The sequence below is a fragment of the Delphinus delphis genome, chromosome 17 (genome assembly GCF_949987515.2).
Source record: "Delphinus delphis chromosome 17, mDelDel1.2, whole genome shotgun sequence".
Lineage (NCBI taxonomy): Eukaryota > Metazoa > Chordata > Mammalia > Artiodactyla > Delphinidae > Delphinus > Delphinus delphis.
In genome coordinates this window covers 17901063-17927521 of record NC_082699.1, presented here as the reverse complement: position 1 = coordinate 17927521, position 26459 = coordinate 17901063, and the positions used below count along the sequence as shown (strand labels likewise).

Genomic DNA, 26459 nt, shown 5'->3' with positions numbered 1-26459 from the left:
GAGTTCTAAAGTTTCCATGTGAGCAGAAAATTAAGAGGTTGGGGGCTCCTTTTTATCTTTATCATAAAAATAAGGCAAAGACGTATGTATTGTCATGACCTCTAGGCTTCTATAATAACCATGTGTAGACTGTAATCAAAAACCAAAGCAGATGTATTCCTTCTTTCCAGAAAATGATCTTCATTTTCTGTTGTTGGCTTTCAGCTTATCAGCATCATCTTACTGTTATTGCTTGAACCAGTGAGGTATCCACTTGTCACCTTCAACCTAAGTTCGTTGAAGGTATGTGAGGGAAGAATACACTCACCAGCTCAGAAACTTTGCCTAGGGGACTATTGGAGAAGGCTTACTCTGGGAACTCACAAATTTTTCATCAGAGGGAAATAATATTTCTGTAAACATGAAACCAAGTGAAAAGTGTTCTCTAAACTCTCAGTTTTTAATTCTAAATCAAATATCAAACTTAACCATCAGTTGAATTCCATCTTTAATTTTTCCGTAAGAACCATTGTAATAAATTCTATCATCTTATCTCATATTCCTTTTATCCTCCTTCCCTGGTTTTACTCCTGCTTGCTGATCTGATTTTGGTGTCCTCCAGGTTCTTTTTTTTTTGACATTATTATTATTATTTTAAAAATTAATTATTTATTTATCTTTGGCTACGTCGGGTCTTAGTTGTGGCATGTGGGCTCTTCGTTGCAGCATGTGGCCTTCTCTCTAGTTGTGACGAGTGTGGACTCAGTAGCTGCGGCACGTGGACTTAGTTGCCCCACAGCATGTGGGATCTTAGTTCCCAACCAGGGATCGAACCCGTGTCCCCTGCGTTGGAAGGCGGATTCTTAACCACCGGACCACCAGGGAAGTCCCGTCCTCCAGGTTCTTTATTCAGCGCTCCCTTTTTCTTCTCACTTTTTAAAGTCTTTAACCATCTTAAGCCACTGACTCCCAGATCTCCAACTCTGTGTACAATCTCTTTCTGAGGTTTAATTTCACACCCTTGTTGGATATCTCTACTTGAACACCTCCAGATGTCCAAATTTAACACAGCTAAACTCAGTTTTTTCTAATAACAAAATAAAATAAAAAAAGAATTTTTTCTTGGGTTTCTGTCCACCTATCTTCTCATGTTAAATTTATTTCCTTTCCCTCACTCTTAAATGCAGTTTTTCAGATCCTTTCACAGACTTAAGGCAGTCCACCATTTTTCTTACCTTATCGTCAGCGCTGTGTGGTCCAAGTGTTCAGCTTTTATCTGGACTATTACAAAATAGCCTCTAGTTGTTTCCACTCCTAGCCGTCCTTTCACAGTGCTGTTAGGTTTATTTGAAGGTGCAGTTACCTCATTGGTTTTCACACATACATCCATCACCACCATCCCCACCCTTCTTGGTAAATCCTGTGATGGTTCTTATTTCCTGTGGAGTCAAATCAAGCTTAGCAGTCCAGTCCGTTTATGGTTGAGTCTGACCTGAAGCATTTTAGCCACACATTACCTCCATGCCTTCTACTGTGTAGTAATACTTGCGTCATACTTTGTTAATGTAACCATTAAGTAATGTTATCTCTGAAAGTGAAAGATTACACGTAGAATGATGTGGAAACCCTAGGGCGGTTGTTCCCAATCTTTTGGAATATGAGGATTCCCTTTTAACATCAGTTAATTTATATTTATATTTATATATATATAAAATATTCTAATATCCATGATTGAGAAAATAACAGACCACTCTGAGTCCAGTAATACTTTTAAATTATTTTAAAATTCTATTAATCACATCATCTGTATGATTATAAAATAATTATAACATGTCCAGTAATCAAAGCTTGATGTACATATAGATTTCAAGATTTTTCTGATAACTAACACTTTCCAAAGGTCCATTGCATTGCTCTGGATAAGGGCAGTAAAATTCCCCATTCCCCAAAGATTTTATTTGTTCAGATGTGGAAGCATTGGCTCTTGTTAGGTAATTAGTCTTTCATTTTCCTATGCAATAAGCAGTACTAAATTTACCACTACTTACAAGAGTAGAATTTGAGGACATATCCGTAGAATAAACATCTCATTGTGAAATTATTACTTTTGTGTCAGTGAGATCTTTGCCTGTAAATGAGATCTGTAAGACTATACATAAAATTTATAGGCTGTGTTATTTTCTTCTACTAGTTATAATTAATTTCACATGTATCTCACTTTACAGTGAAAAGGCTACCTATGTAAAACACGGTGTTTGGCCCAATCATTTGCTTTAAAAGAAACAATAACAGGAACAAAAAACTTTCTCAGTTAAAATGGGAGCAGAGATGAAGTACCTTTTCATCACTGTTTTCTAGTAATGTGCACTTACCAACAGCCATACAGAAAATAAAGTTCTTTCTATATAGTGTATTCTGTTTCCTTATGCTAGGATACAGGTAAATGGTTGGTTAATTTAACATGTATTGAGCATGAACTGTGTACTTTAGAGATGGCAGAGAGCACAGAAATTAAAAAGGAATTGGGCCTGACTTCAAAAAGCCGATAATCTGTTTAGTATTTGGAGAGATAGACATTTATTCATTCATTCTGTAAGTATTTACTGAGCATGTATCATAAGACAAACACTTTCCTAGGTGCTGGCAATTCTGTGGTGAACAAAGTGGCCCTCCAAAAACCCTCCTTATGTGGAGTTTGCATTCTTGTAGAAAGAGAAGGACAGTAAACAAAAAGCAAAATATATAAAGTATGGAAGATGGTGAAAAAACGTAGAAAAGAGGAGTCAGGGTGTTGCAGCATTGGGTAGAGTGATCAGGAAAGATTTCATGAGAAGGTGACATTGGGGCAGAGATCTGAAAGAGGTGAGTGCATAAGCCACATCAAAGGGGTGAGAGAAAGGGCAGGTGAAGACAAAATGCAATGGTCCTGAATCTGGAGCATGCCAGGTGGGTCCCTGGAGTGTTGTATAATCAAGAAGAGGAGAGTAGGGCCTAGGTCAGAGAGAGAATTGGGGCTGGAAGGTCCATCAGAAATTGGATAGGACATTTATAGCCCATCGTAAGAATTTTGACTTTTACTCTCAATGAGGTAGGAAGCCCTTGAAGATGCTGAGCAGAGGAACGACAGGCTCCTGCTTAAAGTTAAAAGGAGAAACTTGGCTGTTATGTGGCACATTGACTTCTGGAGGCACAAGGGTACCCCTATTGCAGTGATCCGGGTGAGGGGTGATGGTGATTTGTACCAGAAGGGTAGCAGTGGAGGTTGTGGAAGGTGGCAATATGTTGGACTTACTTTAAAGATGCTAAAAATATACTTGCCTTGATCATAAAGCTTTAGAAACACTGGGGCAAAAGAGTAATCACTTTCCCCTCACTCCTATTCCCCCTCCTATTCATGCCCCTTTAACACGAACCCTTTTGTTGTGTTGCTTCAAATTCCCTTGTTGCAGAGATCCAGAACTTATATTCATAGTGTCCTCATCCTTTTGCTCGTGGTCTGATTCTCCCTGATTTGGGAAAGCTATCAATATTCATGCTGCTGATACATATTAGATGACTAAAAGGGGAGAACTGAATTGAAAACTGTGCTAAAATTCTTATCCCCAGTCACTTTTGTCAAATATTTATCATTCATTTATGCTAGACTACCTATGTCATATATATTATTCATAATTAGATATTTGATTTAGTTTATTAAACTCTCTGCTTGTATGTTCAGTTTTTATAGTTGCCCTTTAAATATTGTCATCTACTGACAATTTTAATCAGAGAAAACATCCCCTCATATTGTCCCTGTAGAAACCTTGGTATCTATATTGTAGATTGGCTTTATAATTATAGCCTGTTTTGTATTGCTCATTCTGTGTATATTGTATTTTCACCTAGCTTGATACACCATGTTAGGTGTCTGACTTTCTCATCACTTCCAGAGCACTAGTCTGAACACATTAGTATGCCTTCATTGTGGTAAGATCTCAATACTGTGAGGTCATACAGTATTGAGCCTGAAGGCTTTGGAAGCCCTCAGGTATGATTACCATGAATTTCACGTTAGAAACAGTTAGCTAATATCCATCCTTTATATTGTTACTGTTGGTGGCTTTCAGTTTAGATTTTTTAGTACCCAAAGGTTGCCCAGAGGTTGGCTTGCTTAAAATTTTAGGTTGGATGTGGGATGTGCGAACTTACCTCCAAAATCATAGGGATCCTGAGCAGAGTTCTTTCTCCCATCTCACGGGCTCCTGAATTTGAGCCACACTGGTGGGGGATATTTGGAAATTCACAGACACATGAGGACTTCTTCTAATGCAGACTCAGAACTTCAGATGTGGTTCACATGCATTAGATTTAACATCCTTTCTAAAATTGTGACTTTTTTTCCATTTAATAGCTTGTTATTAAAAACCTGTAATTCCATTTTACTCAGTATGGTTTATGCAGTGGGGAATGTGTGCAGTCTCCGGTCGCTGTTCAATCTATGTGACTACTTTGAATCTGAATAAATTGTTTAAAAAATTAATTAGCAAAATTATTCCCTTTGGTTTCAAATTCATCGTACTCAGTTATATTGTCATATCTGTTTTAGATAGTTTATCAGCTATTTGCGATTCCCCCCCAGAAAGGTTTTTGAACTCTGGAAACAGCTTAAAGTCTTTTAAGTTTTCAGAGCCTACTTGGCTGTATTAAAAAACGTGAAATGTGCATTCCCTCCTCTGGCTTGTACTGCATATTAAATAAACAAGGATAGTTACGAGTGTGGTCTTGGGACTCCCCTGGTGGCGCAGTGGTTAAGAATCTGCCTGCCGATGCAGGGGACACGGGTTCGAGCCCTGGTCTAGGAAGACCCCACATGCCGTGGAGCAACTAAGCCCGTGCGCCACAACTACTGAGCCTGCATTCTAGAACCCACGAGACACAGCTACTGAGCCCGCGTGCCACAACTACTGAAGCCCCGTGCTCCGCAACAAGAGAAGCCACCTCAACGAGAAGCCCACACACCACAACAAAGAATAGCCCTGGCTTGCTGCAACTAGAGAAAGCCTGCGTGCGGCAACAAAGACCCAACACAGCCAAAAAGAAATAAATAAATTTATTATTTTTTTAAAAAGAGTGTAGTCTTGAAGAAATTCAGCGTTGGTTACTCTTCTGTCACATGCAGAGAACCAGAATAGCAAAGTTTGCATCAAAACTGTCTGTGCAGACTACTTACCAGTCTTTTACGTGAATAAACTGTTGAAAAAAGTTTTTTCTTATATTTCAGGAATTCATCTGAATTCCTGAATGGAATTCAGGAAATCCTGGATGGAGCCTGTCCATGTTTAGACAAACTTCTAAAATTCTCTATCTGCCAGGTTGGGTTCTAGGGGTTACCTGTACCATGTACAACAAGTTAGTTCCCCTGTTTTTGGTTGCTAGAAGTTTTAGGCTTGTTGAATTTGCCCTGAATGCAGCAGGTTTAAAAGCCCCTGCTTTTTTTTTTTTTTTAAGCATTATTAAGATCTAATTTATTTTAAGTATTAGTAAGGTCTAATTTATTTTTATTTCAGTCCCCTCAAACTTCAAAACTGTTTCTTTCTCCTTGATTTCTGGCTCTCTTCTCTGCTTATAGAATGTCTGCTGCTTGTGCCATAGGTGTCTTCCACTGCTCCCCATCCCCTTTCTTTCTCTTCTCTCCTCCTTTACTTTTGATTCATGCATACTTCTTGGCTCTCAGACCGAGTGATTTAGTTTATAATCATTTCTCTCCAAAAAGAATACTGCTTTCCTTCTGCTTTGTGAATTGGCTAGTCAAAGCATCTCGTGATAACCTTTTGGTTGGCTGTCTGTGTATTTTCCTTGATGGTTGTTGATACATTGCTTCATTTGTGCCAAAGGAAATAACTTGGCAGTTCTTACTTTTTTGGTACCAGAGCACTGTTCTACATGACTTGTTTTCAAAAAGACCTTACTGGAAAAGAAATAGCCTTTAAAAATAATTGTGGCCAGGGAGTAATGGGCACTGCTGTGTTCTTCATGAAAATATCCTATTAGTCAAATGGCATTTTGTGGCAGAATGAACACCCCAGGGCTTCCCTGGTGGCGCAGTGGTTGAGAGTCCGCCTGCCGATGCAGGGGATACGGGTTCGTGCCCCGGTCCGAGAGGATCCCACGTGCCGTGGAGCGGCAGCCATGGCCGCTGAGCCTGCGCTTCTGGAGCCTGTGCTCCGCAACGGGAGAGGCCACAACAGTGAGAGGCCCGCGTACCGCAAAAAAAAAAAAAAAAAAAGAACACCCCAAAGCAGATGCATATCCTGTGAGATTTGTAAACTCCCACTCTAGACATCCACAACACATTGTGGGAATATCAAATGCATATAATATAATAAACTGTAGTTCACATTTATTAAAAAATTAATTTTAAAATAATTGTGGATGGACTCATGGAGCTGCAAGAGCTTTAAGCAGTCATTTCCCTTTGCAGAGCAGCACATTTTGAAAAAGGCACTAATTCTGATAGATATAATTGAGATAAATGATACTTCAAACAGAGCTGTGCCCAAGTCTTTCAGGGGGTCTTCTACAATTGGGCAGGACAAATCACTTGATATCTCTTGTTTTAAGACTTTACTTTTAATTTTCAACTTTACTTTAGCTCTCTTTTCATGGGAATGGAGGGTGGATCACCAAAATTTAAAGAAAAAAAAAAAGAAAGAAAGAAACACAAGTATATGAAGTCATTCCTTTGAGAAAAAATTGCTCTTCCTGTCTTATATTAGCTTCAGCCAAGGAAATGAGGCCCATATGTTAGCAGTATATTTGAGAATTCCTACTTCTATGAAAGAGTGCTTTCTTTGTTAATGTAAATATTTGTAAAATTGTAATAAAACCAGATATGTAGGTAGAAATTTAAAAATAAAAGCAAAACCTAGCTTATGGTAATTTCCCATAGCATATCACATATTAAAATATGGCCACCCTTATTTCACTGGCTGTCTTCTGCTCTATAAAGGAAAAAAGAGGGCTTAGTCCTAGAGCAATATATTTCATCAGTTTGTCATCACTTAAGGTAGGGTTTCTCCTTACTAAGATTCCGCTATATCTGAGTATGAGGTAATTTGCAGGGCTGAGATATACTTACTGTAAGCCTAGTTTGGGAACTATTGGTTTATATTTGATGAGTTTTATAAAAATGCCATCATACCTAGTGAATCAGAATCTGGGAAAGTGGGGCTCTTGAATTTGTATTTTTAACCAGCTCTCCAGGTGATTTTCTTTTTTTTTAAGGGCCAGATCAGGAAATAGGAATTACTCCTAAGCAACAATAAAAATTATATATTATACTGCAGTATAAAATTCACTTAAAAGATTGACAGATTAATTTTTATATCAAAATAAATAATTTATTATGAACTAACATATATCTAAGCATTCTTAAATATGAGACTTTTACTTTGACCTATTATGGGCTATGCGTACAGATTCCTCAGGATGTATGAATTTACTCTCCTGCCTATTCAGATGCTTAGGTAGATATGTTTAAGAAACAGTATTATTAAGACATTGAATTATTAGGGCAAAGGAAGGAAATACTACCTTTCAAATCAGTGCTGAGGCAACATGGAGAAAGGGGAAAACGTAGAAGAACTGAGTAAAAGAAAAGGCAGAGACAAAACAGCAAGTAATTGGGAGATTCATTCAAGCTTTGTTTTTTCATCTATAAGCACATAGATATTTGCTGATTAGTAAGTGGCAGTTTGTGCCCATCATAAATGCAAGTGTGAATTTAGAGGAGGTGGAAGATGTAGCAGTCATTTCCTTTTGCATATAACACCTTGGGTAATAACATTGTTATAGGTGGAAGTGGTGTTCCTATGGCATGTAATTCATACTGTCCTAAAGTTGAATACTTTCGTTTGAAATTTTAGTGTATTTGATTTGTGTATGCAGAGAACAATGAGTAGTTTGAAAAACCATTCTTGTAAATATAGTTGTCTTTCACTAGTCTAAAAATACATGGTAATTTAGAAAATTTTAAAAGGAATTTGTGAAAAATATCTGAAATATAAAATAGGTAATCTGGATTCTTTTCCTACGACATGGTCATTCATAGTAGTGAAACCAGTACTTATTGAATTGATAAGAATAAAGCAGTTGTTTATCTTGTTCCTGGCATTGATTTTATTTGTTTTTAATTTGGTTTTTAAAATATTAACTTACCTGGAGAATATTTTATTTTTCGGTAACATAGAATATTTGAGTATTAATGGAATTTTGTTCTTTCTTAGGTCATGTTTACTGGTGAAAATATTCCTGTTCATCCTCATGTTTATAGCAATGGTCATATCTGTTTATCCATTCTAACAGAAGACTGGTCCCCAGCGCTCTCAGTCCAATCAGTTTGTCTTAGCATTATTAGCATGCTTTCCAGCTGCAAAGAAAAGGTAGGACTTTTCAGAATTATTCCAGGTATAGTTCTTCTTTTAGTTTGGGTAGAGAAGCTATTTTAATATATAATTTATTTGAAGAAGAGACTTAATGCTTTCTATTATGAAGTTATAGGGAACGTTTTAGTAATAGATTGGCAAATAATTTGATAATAGAAGTCAGACATTGTTTCATATTTCTTAAACAGGAAATTTCTGCAGATGTTCTTAAATAATCTGAATTTTATTTCTGTAAGCATGCACAGGGCAAAAGTGTACAAGAAATTATTGTTTCTAGATTTCACAGTGGAAAGACCCAGGAATAAGCATTATGGCTCCCTTCTCCCCTCTGCTGGCTTCCACCCTATCAGTCTCTTTTAGGGGATTTCCCAGGAACCAGAGCTCTCCTATCATAAAGCCTAGGTAGAAGGAGGACTAGATTACCAGTAGAATTTTCAGGACTTTTCCTCTTATTCTCCTTTACTAATCTACAGATTCTGTGTCTGATGGAGAAAGGGAGGAAAAGACCAGAAAGAAAAACCATGTGAGTTAAATTTAGAATACCCTTTTAAAGTATCTAAATCCTCTCTGTGTTTCTGGCCCTCTTGTCATTCCTGCTTGAGGGTTAGTGTCTTGTCATTCCTGCTTGAGAGGTTTTAAAGCATCTCTTCTCCATGGGGGTTTCCTTTTGTATTCTCTTTAAAGGAAAAACCGAATTTACCTTAGAGATTAGGGAGCTGTGGGGTTATTCATTTATTTTAGCAGGTTTTTTTTCTTCTCCAAATTCAACTGTCATTTTTATTAAATTAATATTTAGAAAACATTTAGATAGTATTTCATTTTTAAATGGTAGGTTATCTAGATTTTGAAACACTCTAAGCCACTTGTTTGCAAAGTAAGTTTCTTGGAGTGTTAGTTCCATAAGAGGTTTCTTGGTGTTAGGTTTAAAAGAAAATTTTTTTGTTCAAATAAGAATGGGAAATAATGGGTTAAATTGTATATGTATTTTTTAACTGTAGCATAAGAGCCCTTAATATGCAATGTTATGTACAAGAGGAAGAATGAAACTTCTGGCAGTTAAACTGTGATACACCATTAGTTGAAACACATGTATCCCCATTTAGGAATATTAAGAAAAAAATGTACATCTTAGAATAGATGAAATAGAGTACATGTTATCTAACGTTAGTATCACCTGTTAACTTGAGTTTCCTCCCTGTTGTTAGCTTTTCTGAGCTGCATTTTAGGCCACACTTGTGCTTTTGTTAATCCCAAAGGCTTGGAAACAAGTTTCATTCATTTATTGCTTCCATGTTTTCTCCTCTATCTCCACCTCCACCGCACATACAGGCTCTGAACCTGCAGGTGTGGCACAGAGCAGTTTCCAATCAAGGGGCTTCTCTTAATGTCTATAGAAAGATGAGGCAGTAACTCTAGGGTTTAATAAGAGAAGTTAAGATTAACACGAGTGGTGTCTGCGCATAGCCCTTACATGTGCCTTTTGATTACTAGCTTTGTTTACATTTAAAGGTAATGATTTCCTGTTAAAAGCTAGAAAATTATTACGTTCTCTAACTCCTTCATCCTTTTCTAACCCTCATCTTTCCCCTCACATTCTAGTTGTCTGCTGTTAGTGTTTCTTGCGTAGTTGGTATAAGACTAATCATTCCATTTAAATTATTGATAAACTATATTATATAATATAAATGTAATTATAATTTATTCAACCAAAACAATAATCTAGAAGTCAGAATTCTGGCAGCATTAGTTTTGTGGAAAATGATAAAATTCAGACATTATTAAGTACCTGCTATGTGCTGTTGTTACTGTGCTAAGTACTAGATTACTAAGAAGAAGAGGAAACGTGTTTTGGCACTGAGGGGAATCTAGCACCAAATAGGCTTTAAAAAGTCTTTTAAATATTCGCCGAAAGCTGTTCTATTAAAACAGGTGAATTTTATTCTGTGGTGGACATGGTTCCGTGAGTTTCACTTTCCGTTGTATTCAGAGAGTAGTCAACTCCCTGAATACAAATTTTAATTTAACTGTAGGCATTTTTTAGTCATAACTCTTTCGTTCCAGTTTCTTTTTTCACAAAAAGAAACTTGTTTTTTGAAGATTGGGTTCTGATAAATAGATGAGTTTATTGTTTGTTACAGTAGTAGCAGTTTATTCCACATGAACACAGGTTATGACTTTACAGGACAAACAATAGCAGATCATCTATTCTTTAAAGTAGACATATAATTTCATGATAATTTTTCAGGAATTTTCTCTAACTGTATAAACAGGGTAATCTTGGTATAGTTGTTTAGTGTCTTATGTTCTTCTCTTCCTTTCTGTTAAATGACTGTTATTATTATCTCATAAGAGTTAGATCATAGTTATGTACATGAATTTTAGGAAGTGCCAAGTGGACTGTCAGTTTTCCTTCCTGCTACCTAGGTAGTCCTGTTCACCATTGCTATTTGGTTGGACCTATCATATTATCTACTAACCTGCCCTCAGTGGCGTTAATACAAATTTGACATGTTTCCAAATCTTTGTAGAGAGGCACATATTTCTTGTGTCTGATCAACATCCAACAGTTTTCAAGAAAATTCTTTCATAACCTGTCTTCAGTGTTGTTAGTTGTAGTTACAGCTATTTCTGATGTAACTCCTTGCAGAGCTGCCGTATGCTTCTAATATTGTTCTAGTCAGGGCGTATGTATTGCAGAAATGCTAATGTGTCTTTTCCCCCCTTTGCCTCTTACATACATTTTGGAAACCGAATCCTTTGGTCTCTCCTTGATGATACTTGTTTACAGGAAAACAATAATCCCTTGTGGAGGATTATAAGTTGCTAGGGTTTCTCAGACAAACCTAGTTAGGTAGAGTTTTGATTAGCTCACAAAAGTAATTATTAAATTATTTCTAGGGAGGTAAGATAAATGAAACCAAAATTCTTTACAACATAATGCTGCCACTTTAGGTTGATAGTCATTGTCTAGTAATCCCATTGGAACCTAACCCAAACCACATATGCACACCTTTTTTTTTTTTTTTAACAAGTTCAGTGTCAAGAGGTTACATTGCCTGGAATATATTATTTTTTCAGTTATGACATCTGCATTTATTTTGTTTCTTATGCATTCTGTAATATTTTTGCTAGAGCTTTTATTAAAACTATCTCCCCCTCATGTTTTCCTGTTTTACAACTTCTTATCTATTTAAATTCTTTTTGGTTTCAGAGACGACCACCAGATAATTCTTTTTATGTTCGAACATGTAACAAGAATCCAAAGAAAACAAAATGGTGGTATCATGGTAAGCAGTTTTATTTTAGAATGATAACTTCTCAGTATTTTGATTTGAAAGATTATATATATGCTTGCTTGGGAAAAAGAGAGATTATATAACTGATGTTGTACTTTTGTAATATGGAGATGAATCTTTAAAATAGTTTAAGATATTTTATGGATAAGTTAGACTAGATTTTTAATGGGGCACATAAAATCATGGCCATCATACAAGTAAAATCTAAAATCGCTTTAACATTCTGCTCTACCATTGTATTGCAGAACAGAAGTCCTTAATAATATTAAGTCAAATCAGAACTAGCCTATTGGGAAACCTGTTACTTGATATAGAAGTTATGACGCCTTGTGTACTCATTTAGTTATGGTACTGTTGTTAGGGTGGAGGATCACATTGTTAGAGATGGCCCGTTAACTTAAAGAAAGCTCTTCCTATTCTAACAGTTATTCCTGAAAACATTTGAGGTTCTACTGATTGTAGCTTTATGAATACATTATGTTTAATAATTTAATTTCTATTGTTTCTGTTGGGTAATGGTAGCTTAATAATTGAAGGCTGCTAGCATCTTTTCTAAGCTGACTACTGCTTCCTCAAAGAGGTATTTGAAATTAGGAACAGAAGGTTTACATTCATGAGAAACCATAAAATTATTTATAAAAATTATTTTTGAAGTATTATAAAAATGTATATTCTTTACAAATTATTGGTTCAATGTAATTCAGTAGAATGATAGAGTGGGTGCTTTTAAGGTTTGGAAGAAAGATGAGAAGAGCAGTTTGAATTTTGAATTAAAGGATAATGAAGGAGGATATGTCTACCAAACACCAAAAGATAATAATGCAAGAATAGACATTGAAATAGAATTACTCTTTTCGGGCTTCCCTGGTGGCGCAGTGGTTAAGAATCCACTTGCCAACGCAGGAGACATGGGTTCAGGCCCTGGTCCGGGAAGATCCCACATGCCGCAGAGCAGTGAAGCCCATATGCCACAACTACTGAGCCTGCGCTCTAGAGCCCGCGAGCCACAACTACTGAGCCCACATGCCACAACTACTGAAGCCAGCGTGCCTAGAGCCCATGGTCCGCAACAAGAGAAGCCACCTCAGTGAGAAGCCCGCGCACCGCCTCAAAGAGTAGCCCTTGCTCGCCACAAGTAGAGGAAGCCTATGCGCAGCAACAAAGACCCAATGCAGCCAAAAATAAACGAATAAATTAATTAATTAGAATTACTCTTTTCTAGGCCTTTCTGTATGTTAGATTTGAATATGTGATAAATAGTGTGTCACAAATAAATGAGAAGGAAAAATTATTTAGTAGTAAGTAATCCTTTTAACCTCATATAGAAAATATTTCTTTGGATTGAATTAATAAGCATTTAAAAAATACAACGATAGAAAAAGTATGTTTTAAAAAGTTAGGTATCAACTCTGGAGGAAGGAAGAAAGAATTTCTGAACTTAAAAGGAATCACAAATTAAACATTTAGATATATGAAAATTTAAATCTCATATAAAAGCATGGAGGGCTTCCCTGGTGGCACAGTGGTTAAGAATCCGCCTGCCATTGCAGGGGATATGGGTTCAAGCCCTGGTCTGGAAGATCCCACATGCCGTGGAGCAGCTAAGCCCGTGCACCACAACTACTGAGCCTGTGCTCTAGAGCCTGTGTGCCAAAACTACTGAAGCCCGCACGGCTAGACCCCGTGTTCTGGAACAAGAGAAGCCACCACAGTGAGAAGCCCGCGCACCGCAACGAAGAGTAGTCCCTGCTCGCTGCAACTAGAGAAAGCCCGCGTGCAGCAACAAAGACGCAACGCAGCCAAAACTAAATAAATAAAATAAATAAATTAAAAGAAAAAAAGCACGGAAAAACCTCAAATCACAGTCGATATAAAGTTAAAAAAATAAAATTGTGAAAGACGTAGCTTGATTAAAAATAAAGACCATTTATAATAGTTGCTTAAGAATAAATTAATTACAAACGTGGGCAAAAAAGTTCAACACAGTAAAATAATGACAGATTTAATATTCTGAAACTTATTGAATTGGCAGAGTTTTATAAAATGAATGCAGTGTTGGAGGAGGAGAATAAAGGGTAGACTAAAACAGTGTTTTCAGGGGACATCCCCCGTGGTCCAGTGGTTAAGGTTCCGTGCTTCTACTGCAGGGGACACGGGTTTGACCTCTGGTCAGGGAACTAAGATCTCTGCATGCCCCATGGCAAAAAACAAAACAAAACAAAAGACAAAAAACTGTTTTCATATTTGCTGGTGGTATAGCAAGTTAGTGTAATCCTTTAAGGAAACAGCAGTTCAGCAGTATTTAGCAGTTCAGCGATATTTAACAAGCTTGAAGTTCAAGACTGAACCTTTTGTCTCAGTTACTAAACTTCTGAGAATCCATCCTTGGAAAATCATCTTTAATACAAAATTGTTTGATGCATGAAATGTTCCACGGAGCGTTATTTATGATAGGCACTCTATTCCTTATCCTCTGTTGTTTCCATGTGTGCTATTTGCCTGGAAGGACTCCTTCCACTCTTCTTGGGAACTCTTTCACCAAAGCCTTGTTGATTACTCCCTCCTTTAAGGAATCTGATCAACTTTATTACTGTACCAGAATGCTGGTTTTGTTTCACTTTTTAAGATATCCCCAATAATTCTGATATAGCTGGTCACTTGATAACTACTGTTTCAGGGATTCTTAAATATAAAAGGACAGGTTTCCCATGGGAATGCTTTCTGAATACTGAAGGTCCACTAAAACTAAACAAGATCCTACTTGAATTAATTGGCCGTTTCCTTCAGTTTACATTTCTGGCTTCTCATTCTTGCACATCGTCTTGCCTTTTAGGACTAAATACTAAGCTGTCTCTTCGCTCTGTGCCTTTACAAAGAACCTTTTCAAAAAGAAAAAACATTCCTTGAGTGTCACAGTCCCCTTTACCTTTGCATAATAAGTTCTTAAATTCATCAAAAATTAAGATTAGTCAAGCAAGAATGTTGACAGATACAACTAAATCAAACATTTTTTAAAATGTCAAAGTTGCCAAGATAGTAGTCATTCTATTTCAGACCCAACCTCACTAATAATAGAAAAATTCCCCAATTGTCTTTTCCACAGTGTTTTTAAACCACTTTTAAGTCTTTTTGTTAAACTTGAGAAGAAATTGTCTTAGAGTGATGGAATTTTTTAAATATGTATTTTTTTTTTAATAACATCCTACAGCTTGGCTTGGCTTGTTATTCTTTTTAAATTTGTTTATTTATGGCTGTGTTGGGTCTTCGTTTCTGTGCGAGGGCTTTCTCTAGTTGTGGCAAGCGGGGGCCACCCTTCGTCATGGTGCGCGGGCCTCTCACTATCGCAGCCTCTCTTGTTGTGGAGCACAGGCTCCAGACGCACAGGCTCAGTAGTTGTGGCTCACGGGCCTAGTTGCTCTGCGGCATGTGGGATCCTCCCAGACCAGGGCTCGAACCCACGTCCCCTGCATTGGCAGGCAGACCCTCAACCACTGCGCCACCAGGGAAGCCCCTACAATATGTATATTTTGAAAGTACAGTTCTCTTCGCCACTCTATCCCACCCCATTGTTAGTATATTCCCATTTTTCCCTTCCTTAGGGAAATTTCCGTAGGGAAATTTCGAAAAGATAATCATCTCTTAAGCCCTCTAATGCTGCCTTGTGTAGTCAAAAAGACTTATCAGAAGGCCTTTACTTAAGAATACTTCCAGAATTTCTTACTGCTTGCTTTTTTTAAAAAATATTTATTTACTTATTTATTTTTATTTTTGGCTATGTCGGGTCTTAGTTTCGGCGCGCGGGATCTTCATTGCATCACGTGGGCTTCTCTCCATTTGTGGTGTGTGGGCTTAGTTGCCCCACGGCATGTGGGATCTTAGTTCCCCAACCAGAGATCAAACCTGCGTCCCCTGCATTGGAAGGTGGATTTTTAACCACTGGACCACCAGGGAAGTCCCTTATTGCCTGCTTTTGAATAAGAAAACTTGCATAGTAAAACTGGAAATATAAAAATTCTTTAAAATAAAATATACTTCATAGTAGAAGTTATTTTTCATAGTTAATGGCTTTTATCTATTGCTTGTGAAAGCCATACTTTTATAACTAAAGTAGAAGTCTTTTAACAGTTTAAAGGTGGATCATCTCCCAAGTTAGCCAAGAAGTACTAAGAAAAGAGGCTTTTCAAACTAAATTAACCTCTTACATAATGTAAAATAGTACAGGGTTTATATAGGAATTCATTTTCCCAGTAAACAGATTAAAAGTATCCCCCTCAATACAAATTAGCCGTTTTAAAAAGGCACCTGATTGTAATTCAACTGAATCATGACTATCCTTTTCTAGTTTCCTGTCCCAGGTACAGATAAATTTTTTTTGTTTACAGATAATCCTGTTTAAAACCTCCTCAGTTCATTGCCTTACAGTGACCGTTCTTATCTCACTGTGTTTTTGGCTCCTGGTTGAATCCTATATGCCCGAATCATTCCTCTCCTGCATTCTCCCTTAAATGGAAGGTTTTGCTCCATGAGTGAGTGTCATACGAAATCAAAGAAGGGTAGTTAGTGTTCGTTATACTTTGAGATGATGGAGCACCCGCTCTGTCATACAGATGGCTGGGTACAGGGACTCTTCCTTTACCTTTACAAAGCTAAAGCATTGCAGCTGTGTAGTGTATATTGTCTTCTCCTTTATACATTTCACAATAACAGTTATAAACAATATCAAAAATAGCCCACCTCGGTGTTATAGTTGAATTTGGAAAATCTTACCAAAAAAGGTAATCATACTCATTTAAGCAGAAGCACATTAGCTTTGTTTTGGAACTTTTGAAGTTTCAGCTTATGTTTTTCTGCTTAGCTCCTTTAGTTCCAGAAGATCTTCATTGATTATGTTCTCCTTATAACTAATGCCAGTTACCAAGAAATACAGACTCTGGTTATTTTCTTACCATCATCTAATTCTGAAAGGATTACAAGATCAGAGTAGCATCCTGATGTGACCTGCAATGCTAAACAAAAAGATCAGAGACTGAACAAAGACTTGCTTGGAGTTGGAAGAACTCACTGAAACACTTAACATTTCAGTTTCTAGAAACCAAGCAGAATTGTAGGCCTCATGTCAAGCTCCACAGCCCCTCTGTGTGGTGCTGACGGACATACTTGGGTCAGCATGGGTCAGAGTGTTTGTCAGGTGTAATCAAAGAGGCAAGAGAGGTTTTGGTTCAGATAGTGAGTGACATCTGTGTACCTCAGAGGGGGCTTCCAGGATGTAGGATGGAGGCATTATTAATGAAGAACAACAAATCTGAAATTGAGTTGATCTGGTTTTAGAAGAGAAGGACTCAGCTGACACACCAAAATTGAGCTGCCAGATACCACTGCTGGATTCTTGAAAGAAAGCCTCTCTGAGCATAAATTTGTGATCTTCCACATTATTAGTATACCTTGAAAATTAGGCCAGCCATGCTACCCCACTGTTACTGTCTTTGTACACATCACACCGTATATTGCATTTCTTTTGAGATTCTTCTCTAGAACGCAATAACTTGTTAAAGTGTAAAAAGTCATTGGTATGTGAATACATAGTCCTTGTTGTTAGTTACTTGAAGTTGACTATCAACCTGTTGTCCAGAGCTCTCTTATAGTTTCTGTTCACTAAGGAATTAAGGTCATTCCTGCACTGGAATGCAGATATTCTGTGTTGCTGATTAAGGTAGGGGTCCCTATGCTTTGAAAATCAGTTGAGCTGAGAATAGGGTTAAAGTCAAGAGGCCTAACCAAAATAGGTATTTGAATAAGACAGCTCATCTCAGCATACAAAAGGCTGAAGAATTCACCAATGATCCAGGTATAGAATCTTCCTTAGAAAACAGATCTGTACCCAGTTCAGTGCACAAATTAATGCTTGAACTTCAGAGTTCTGTATCGTAAAACACGTAATTGTTCTTTAAAAAGGTGAAAAGTATCTTTTTATGAGATCACAAGAATACTTCAGTGAGATAGCCAGCTAGAGTCCATTCATGATACCCATCAGTTTCCTGGGATCAATATTAAACGTATATGACTTAGTTTCATAAATGGTTGCTTTTCACAGTTGGGAGTACAGATCTGTGGTTCCTGAAGCAGTTTCCTTAAGGTGATAGATAATTGAACAATATAGTTTAAGACGGCTGCTGAGTATGGGCTGCAGAAAAACTAGGCTTATAAGAACTAAATTGGCATAATGTTTCAATACTATGTCCAGTAGACTGATGAGATGGTAATTTGGGGAGGAGTAGAGCAATATTTTTTATAAAACTATACACTGCATTCTGGTTCCATTCAGCTGGAACATTTCCTTGTAGGAAAATGAGGAGATAGGAACCCAAAATTGTCTCAGACTAGTATTAACCAACTCCTTTTCTCCCTGCCTAATAACTGTCCATAGGTTTACCTATGTTAGTTTTGAACCTTTTTATTTGTACTACCTTTTAGGGTTACAAAACCACTTTCTAAATTCCTGAGTCCAGACTTTCACTCTAGTCTAAGTCTTTGCCCTTTGTTTCCTGCGGGATAACAACTCTATTGTCTACTGTGTAATCTTTCTTGAATCAGTTTATCGAAAGAAAACTTCTAATTCCCAAACTGTTGAGACACAAACTTAACTGTAAAGATTTATTTTTGTGTTTCTTGGAGGTAGCATCCCTATCTACTGACCTCTTACTATGTTCCTTTTCTTCTAGTCTTCTTTCCCTGGGAATATCCAGGGAGATGGTTTCCAATAGAATGTGATGGTTTTTATACTTTGGGGAAAATTGAACGACCACCTTCTAATATAGTTCTCTCATTCACATTTCCCAGAAGCCCAGTGAAGTTAGCCATGGTAGGTGTCACCTCTTTGGAACTGGTATTTTATGTATTATATTTGAGGGTATAATTTTAGTAGGTTCTTCTGTAGTTCCAGAAAAAATTTAAGTGGTTTATTATGAGATTTTTTTTTTCAGGCCATAATTTTGCCACAAATACTTTAGCCAAGAGGTTAAACATATTGTGTTCTTTCACCACCTTTTATAGACCTGTATTTGTCTTGATCCAAGATAGATTTACTCTACCAACTTTTTTTTTTGGAAGCCAGTCCTAGTATCCAATAATCCTTTTCATATTGCTGGGAAACTATGTTCCTCCTGTTAACAAACGAGTGTTTTGCTTCTTAGTGATTCCCATCTTATTTAGGGAAAAGGTAGACATGGGTTTGGCTCATAACCTGTCTTCATACTGAACTTTTACTCATAGATTCCTTATTACATATAGGCATCATGGATATGTAATGTTGTAGTCCCTTTGGGTCCAGCTGTCAGAAATAATTGAAATCCATCTTCAGAACTTATTTAATAAGCTTATTTCTCCAAAGATAGAGCAAAGCAAGTAGTATCGTGTTAGTTCTAAACTTCTTTTAACATCTGACCCAAGATGGGGATGGGGGTTGGGATTGGGAGAATGGCTTCTCATAGATCTCCTAATCATTTTGGTGTCTGGTAGCACATTCATACAACAGCCTACTGTACTGAAAAACTTTCAGAGTTAACAATCTGATAAAGATACATTTATGGTTCCACCTATCATAGACGATATGTCTTTGGAGATAAAAGCTATCTAGTTAGCTAGATAACTTTATGTTTAAGTTGGATTTTATCTGTCACTTTTCTTATTGTAAACATTGTTATGTGGTACGTTACTAAACTTCATCCCCAGTAGTTTGACATACTATACTAGGTAGAGTTTAGTGCCATCTTTTAGCTTAGAGATTTAAATGTTTTAGTATTAATTTCAAGAGACCCTAGTGTTACAAAATACTCTATTGGAGAAGTGATGTTTTAAGGAACCTCCTCATACTCTTAAGCTTATTCTGATCCATGACAAATATATCCTCTTTATTCCAAGATCCACAGTCATTTAAGAAAGAGATACTTTAATGTGACAGTTAGAGGCTGTAAACTATCTACTTGTTCTCTTCTTAAAGATGTTCTTATTTATTTATTTATTTAAAGGATTCTAATGATTTAGATACAGTTTAGTCTGTTTCACCCTTTAGATTACCCTTAACGTATAGGATCATAGAATGTTTCACTAATTTGCCCAGCATAGAAATCAGATTTACTGCTTTTTAGCTCTCATTGAGTCTTTATGAATGAGAATTTTATTAGCAATATATCAATCCTAACATGGGATGGTTTGTGTAAAATATTTTGGCCAGTTGTTTAGAATTTTCTCCTTGAGAGTTTTCACAACTTTTGGGTAGTTGCCACTAGTCTTACTTCTTTCTAGAGATTCTTTCTGAAGAATAACCAGTCCTCAAAATCCTTCAAATAGGTTTTGTGAAGTAAATTTTGTAAAATAAGTCATCAACTCCCCAGAATTTATATGTGTTACATAAATGTGTTGAGGCTATCAGAAGGTGTTACTATACCTGTGGGATTGTTTTTTTTTAAATGACCTCCTTTGCGTGTGTATGTATACTTGCTGAAAAATTTATTTTCTGAAGAGAAATTAATAACATTTACGACTGATTGATTTAGAGATTGTAGCTCATATGTGAAGTTGCTTCTTTCAGTGACGTAACTTGTATTATTCTGTGTTAAGTAGCATAACAGTGTTGGTCAGGAGTTTACTTCCTGTCTCATTACAGTTTTAAATTGTTGCCCGTAAAAGAATTCTCTTATGATTGGTAAATCATGAATATGTGCTAACATATATCAGTTTATTATTTGAGATAGAACTAACATACTGATGATAATATCATTTTAAGATTTGTGTAAACTACCATTTCCCTGAAAGAATACAGCTTGATTTGCTTGTCACTATATACTCTATACTCGAACACAAAATGGACTTTTTTATTTGCAGGGATTGGGGGAGACAAGTCAGAAATGTAAACCATGTTCTTCTTGCTACTTGAAATTATTTCTGTATAGACTAACTTGCAGATTTTACTTATGCATGCTTGACTATTTTAATTATCTTTTTTCTCCTTTTCTTAAAGATGATACTTGTTGATGCCACTGTTATCATCCTCCTAGCAGAAGATAGTCCTACTGAGAAAATGAGCACTTTGATCATTCAGTCTTTGAACTTTAACCTTTGACTGGAAGTGACCTATAGGCAATGAAGACTACTTCCTTTTACTGCATTTTTACTCGTGTGCATTCTGGGCGCATGTTGATCGCTGGTTCAGTCCAGGCAACTGACATGCTTTTATTAGTCATACAGTATTAATGCAGGTGTCAGGAAATGTCAAATATAATTCCATTTTTTATTTTTATTTTTTTAAGCTTTTGGAAAAGTTCCAGGTCCTCATGTATTGTGCAATAACAATGACTTCCTTGGCGGTTTTGGGACGTTCATTGCCGGCAATGAACGTTGTAACAGGAAAAATTTTCATTAACTCCTGCCACCCAATGATTAATGCATGATAGGGCCTATGAAATGAACTTATCATTATCAGTTAGAGTGGGATTATAAATAAAGTGAGGGATCCAACATTACTTTGAAAGTCACCCCAACTGCTTATATTTGGATTCTATGCACTGTGAACCTAAGGTTAACAGCATGAATTAACATGCGTCTTTAAAGGACTGTAATGAAAGATCATTGCGTATTTATTGAATTGTTTATATCTGCTGTCAAATTGTTTTGACATGGATAGTTTTCAAGTGACATTGGCAGAGAGGTACAATATGTTATCCCTATGGTGAAAATGAATTCATTTGTTGTATATAGTTCCTCAGTCTCTGAAGTAAAGGTGTGAGTAATATAGGGTATGAATGGTTTAATCAGGGCTTTATTTTGGAAGTAAGAAAAATGGCAGTGACGAGTAAACTGCTGCAGTCCATGAGTTGGGCTTGTCGTTTGTACGTTAACAGTTTTCCCCAGCAGATGACACTCTGCTACTTCCCGCTAGCCGTCAGCATGAGCCCTGCTGCCTCGACACTATTTCATTTATTTGTGTTTGGAAAATCCATAAACATTTTTGTTTGCAGTTTTGTTTCTTTTGTTATGTTAAGTCAAGTTTGAATGTTACAGTACTTTAATTGAAAAACTTTTGTCAAGTTTTTTCTTGTAAATTTTCTTTACTTGTAAGTATCATCTTGTCCTTCAATCCTGTACCCTAAAATAAGAAATACATTTTTGACAGAGGCTTAATGTTTTAACAAAAGAGTGTGGACATTTTTATTTTAAAATTTAGGCAGAAGTACACTATAGAATGGTATGTTTGCTTATTTGTTTCACACAACCATACAGTTTTGTTCTGGAGGGATTTGTTTTGTTTTGCTTTGTTTTGTTGTTATTTAAGACTGCTTACAGCTAGATAACATTTTTCTATAGAAAAAAAAAAATTGTTTGAAAGGTCCAACTCTCAGTACCATGTAAGTTAAAGATACTGCAACTAGGTTCTCTTTTTAAAAAGCAATTAATGTATTTTATAAATTACCTTTTCACATATGCAAAATCTGTTTCTACTACAATGTTATTTTTACTAATGCCTATTGTTGCACTCTTTTTGACATATCCTGCAGTGAATATAATGGATCAATTTGGGCTTAAAAGTGAAAGCCAGTTGGCTAAAGGTTTGAAATATGTACCCCAGCAAAACCATCCAATCAATAATTGGCAAAGAATATTTTAAAAATTGTTTTTAATCTCTGTATAGATGACATTTTGTAGCTTTGTACATGTTGTTAATTAAGGGCATATAATTTTACACTCTAAAAGTATAATTGTTGAACTCAGGGGTGGGTAGACTTCTAAAATATGTCTGCTGTAGAAATAACTTGAAAAAAAAGTTTAAACTATGGCCAGCCACCAAATTGTGGACACCGTTTATACTGCTGGTTAGCAACTACCAGTGTTTAAACTTAAAAAGCATTTTTGTTCTTGACTAGAGATGTACACAAATTCTCACAGTAGTCTCTATCAGTCTTATTAGTTGGCCAATTTAACCAAGACAAAAAAATGTTTTTTGGAATGCTTTGAACTACTCTTAGTTTTTAACTGCTTTTTAATATGAAAATTGCAGCTGTAAATTATGTATTTTTCATATTTTACGTAACTGCTCTAAACTACTGATTCACTTGATCATTCTCTGGGGTGGGGTGAGGGTCTCTCTCCATACTGCTGGTCCTCTTACTAAAATCCTTTTATAAAGAAATGACCTGTGACATTTATTCACCAAAGGAATTAATATACCAGGTCAAAGGTTAACAATGCTATCGTATAGATAAATAGGTCATATATAGCCTCAATTGAGTTTTTTTAATACAAATAATAGTATTTTAACATACCTCTCTCTCTACATAGAGATACCGTACAATAAATTAAAATGACACAGAGGAAAGCAAAGGAAAACCAAATAATTTTGGTACATTTTATGGTTTAAGGAGAAGAAGATAGGATGAAATATCCTGAAATATAGACCATTCAAAATTTGCAATCTGGTAACACCTTATGCGTTACTTCCTTGAATTTAGGAATCATTGAAAACTCCTGTGCACTTAGATTTAATTAAGTTAATTTTAAATATAAGTTACATTATTAAAAGCATAAGATGTTTACCTGAGTCATTGCTCAAGAGAGGGCAATTAACGGCTTTGTAATAATAAAAAGAATATTTCTCTGTATTGCGTTGTTGAATGTCAGCCAGAATAACTAAGAAAATGTACATAGGAACATGGTACTTCCCTCTTCCCTGCATTCCCTCTATGAGGCACTATCTGCTGCATAGGTCTACAGAATTATACCTTCAGATTTAGGACAATACGTACTCTCTTCTTTTTTATTTATTTATTTATTTATTTTAAGGCCATTCTGGTTTGCCAAATTCTGTTACGGCAGTAGTACATTCAGTTCCTTATTTTGCATGTTTAGATCATGAACTTGGTGCCCTTTCCAAAAAAAAAAAAAAGAAAAAGAAAAAAATTATGTCAAGTAGGTAATTAATGCCATAGATTTTAAAGAGAGAAACGGTTTTCAGTTTTTTAAGATAAATTTTTAAAAATAAATTTTATGGCTGTTCTCTTAAGGAATTTAATATTCATCTCTAAAGGACTTACTTGTAATGTACAAATTCCTCCTTTTTAGCTAGCAGGGAAATAAGGCTTTTTTTAAAAACCCAGAAGAAAATGCTAAAAATAGCTTTTATATAGAGTTCATCTGGAGAAAGATCTTAATACTTATTGTTTTGACTAGGTATATAAATATTTCGTATAAAGTAACTAGAATAGTTTACTACTTTTTCCCTTCAGAAATTTTAACTATATGCAAAAATATATATCATTAGATTCCTGTGGTGGATAATCATTTCTTCAGATTCTAAAACAGGTATCTAGCGACTGCTTAATTGTTCCCAGATTGCATCAAAGATGAATTGAAATGAGTAATGATATGAAAATGGTATGTAACCACATATTACTTGTTTCTGGTAATCAACTCTTATTTTTTAAAAAGCCTATTGTTTTTGAGAATTGAGGTATTTAAAAACTTGTTAAAGCTTCTTCCTAAAAATAGAAGAGAAGAGCAGGTACTGTGTGTTTAAGAAAAATTTTTTTTAAATAAAGAATTCAGTGTCACTAGTTCTAAGCCTTTATGGTTACTGCTGCCTACATTTCTCAATCTCACTTTTATTTCGTTTTTTGTACATATTTTAGCTGAATGCTTAAGATTTGTGATTGTGTACATAAGTTTATTTTCAAAAAGAGCTGAGGCTTGACCATATGAGTCTTTTCTGAGGATTCATTGTTATCAAAATCAGCTACTGCACTATTCTGTTATGCTAATGCCTTTGCATGATTCAGATCTGTGAACAAGGTATCTTTTCATCTGCACCTCCTGGCCCTAATCCTCTTTACAGTCTTTATTTTTATTCCGCCTTTATTCTTCTTCCTTCCTGCCTCCTCACAGATACCAGTGATCAGTCTTCAGTGTCCCTCTGACCTCTCAGATTTTCTCCCCTCTTCCCTCCCTTCTTTCCTTCCTTCCCTTTCCTCTCCCTTTCCCTTTCTTGAGGTTAGGAAATCTAGAGAAGGAGGATTATTAAAATTATATCAGAAAAAAATTTTAATAAAAAGATTCTATCCTACAAATAAAATAATTTCTGATACCTAATCTTAGTCCATCAGTAGATGGCTAAATTTGTTGAATAATTGACTACTTGATAAATAAGCTGTTGTTAGCTGTAACTTAGTTCTTAAATAGTGATATTGAGGGAATTTCATTTACTTTTTGGATGTGACTCTCTCAAAGCCTAATTATTGCCCAAATGAATTCAATTACTTATTTTGGTGAAAGTGTTTTTCCATTTAAGTTTCTAAACCATTTTGAGACTTGGAGCTATGTTTTAAAAATAATAATTGTGGGAGACTTTTACTTTCTCAGCATAAATTAAAGACAGATTTATATACATCATTATCATTAGAGGCCCGTGGAATCTAAACATGTACTTCAAACTCAGATCTCTGTCCTTCAAGTTGAAATTCTGGTTCTGACTATGGTCCTGATAATTGAGGTGTTTATTGTGACTTTAATTCTCAAATGTTAGCATTGGGACCTATGGTTGGGGATGAATCTCCAAAATTATTACATGAATATCTTTCTTATGAAAAGTTTGTTGTTAATAAAACTGTGATATCTGAAGCCATTTTGAATATGTGGAAGGAATGTCTGAATAGAAGCCAGTACAGTACGTCTTCACAAACCTAAAGAACTTGAGTTTTGCAAGTTGAGCGCAGTTGATTGGGAAAGGAGAAATAGTTCTTGTTCTATTTCTTGGCACGTACACCATCAGGGTTTTGAGAAAAGTTTGCTCCCACAGTAATTCTCAGCTGTTTTCTTAAAGGCAAAAGCACGGTTTCAAAACTCACTGGGCTGTGGCTTGTTAGATGTGACTTCACTTGTCAGATTTCCTGACGCATCAAATTACTGAATAATCTTGCCTCTCTAATTAAAAACCTGAAACAGGAGGAATAAAGAACTTGGTAGATTGTGTCAGATAACCCTGGAAATGCAGGTCTCTTCATAGTTAATCACAGATTGTTTACATAATGCAAACTGATTGTCAGGCTCCAGGAACATAGTTATTTGAATAGATTATTAGGTCAGTTATCTAGTAGCCAAGAATTAGGTGCATGTTCAAGTCATAATGGATATGTTATTTTTAGTTGGTACCATTTTTCTCTGAATATTCAGAAATATAGATTGTGCATTTTATTAATAGGAATGGAAGCTCATGCTTGAAGATTTGCATAGGGCGGATGTATGTATTTTATAAAATCAAGTTGTACAATATGTAAAGCTACTGCTTTTTAAATAGAATATAAATGTTGACAGATAAATATATTATATATTTTTAAATACATGTATCGAACTTTTGTTAGTTGAATACAAACTACATTGTGTGCTTTATGGAATTCAGTAACTTTTAATAATAAAGCAGTTGTCATTGATTTCTTTTTCTGTAGACTTCAATGCTAAATTGGATAGATATTAAACCTTTTTGTAGTTTATGATAATGTGAAAATTTATATAATAGTTCCTCTTTATAAAAGACTGTGATCTTGAAAGGATTATGGAAATAGTAACATGTTCATTTCCAAAATGAATACAACAGAATGAAGATAGTCACTGAAGCCACTTGGTTTTTTATTTAAAGATGATCTTAGCTTAGTAGTGTAACCTAGTGTATTTTAGTGGTTCTTCATGCTTTAACTGAGTCCTGATAAAAGACTGGGCATTT

At 35.8% G+C, this 26459-nt stretch overlaps 1 protein-coding gene across 2 annotated transcripts in view; it reads left to right on the top strand.

Moving 5' to 3' along the window:
* UBE2W (ubiquitin conjugating enzyme E2 W) overlaps positions 1–26169 on the top strand; it is a 76093-nt gene extending 49924 nt beyond the window's left edge. The window contains exons 4-6 of one of the 2 annotated variants that reach the window (XM_059994778.1): positions 8244–8399; positions 11614–11689; positions 20715–26169. In XM_059994778.1, coding sequence (XP_059850761.1) covers positions 8244–8399; positions 11614–11689; positions 20715–20728 — 246 coding nt within the window. In that variant the 3' untranslated portion in view covers positions 20729–26169. Of the gene's footprint in view, positions 1–8243; positions 8400–8875; positions 9282–11613; positions 11690–20714 lie in introns of those variants that run through there. The other variant, XM_059994779.1, reaches the window with a different exon arrangement.
* Positions 26170–26459: the final 290 nt, after the last annotated feature.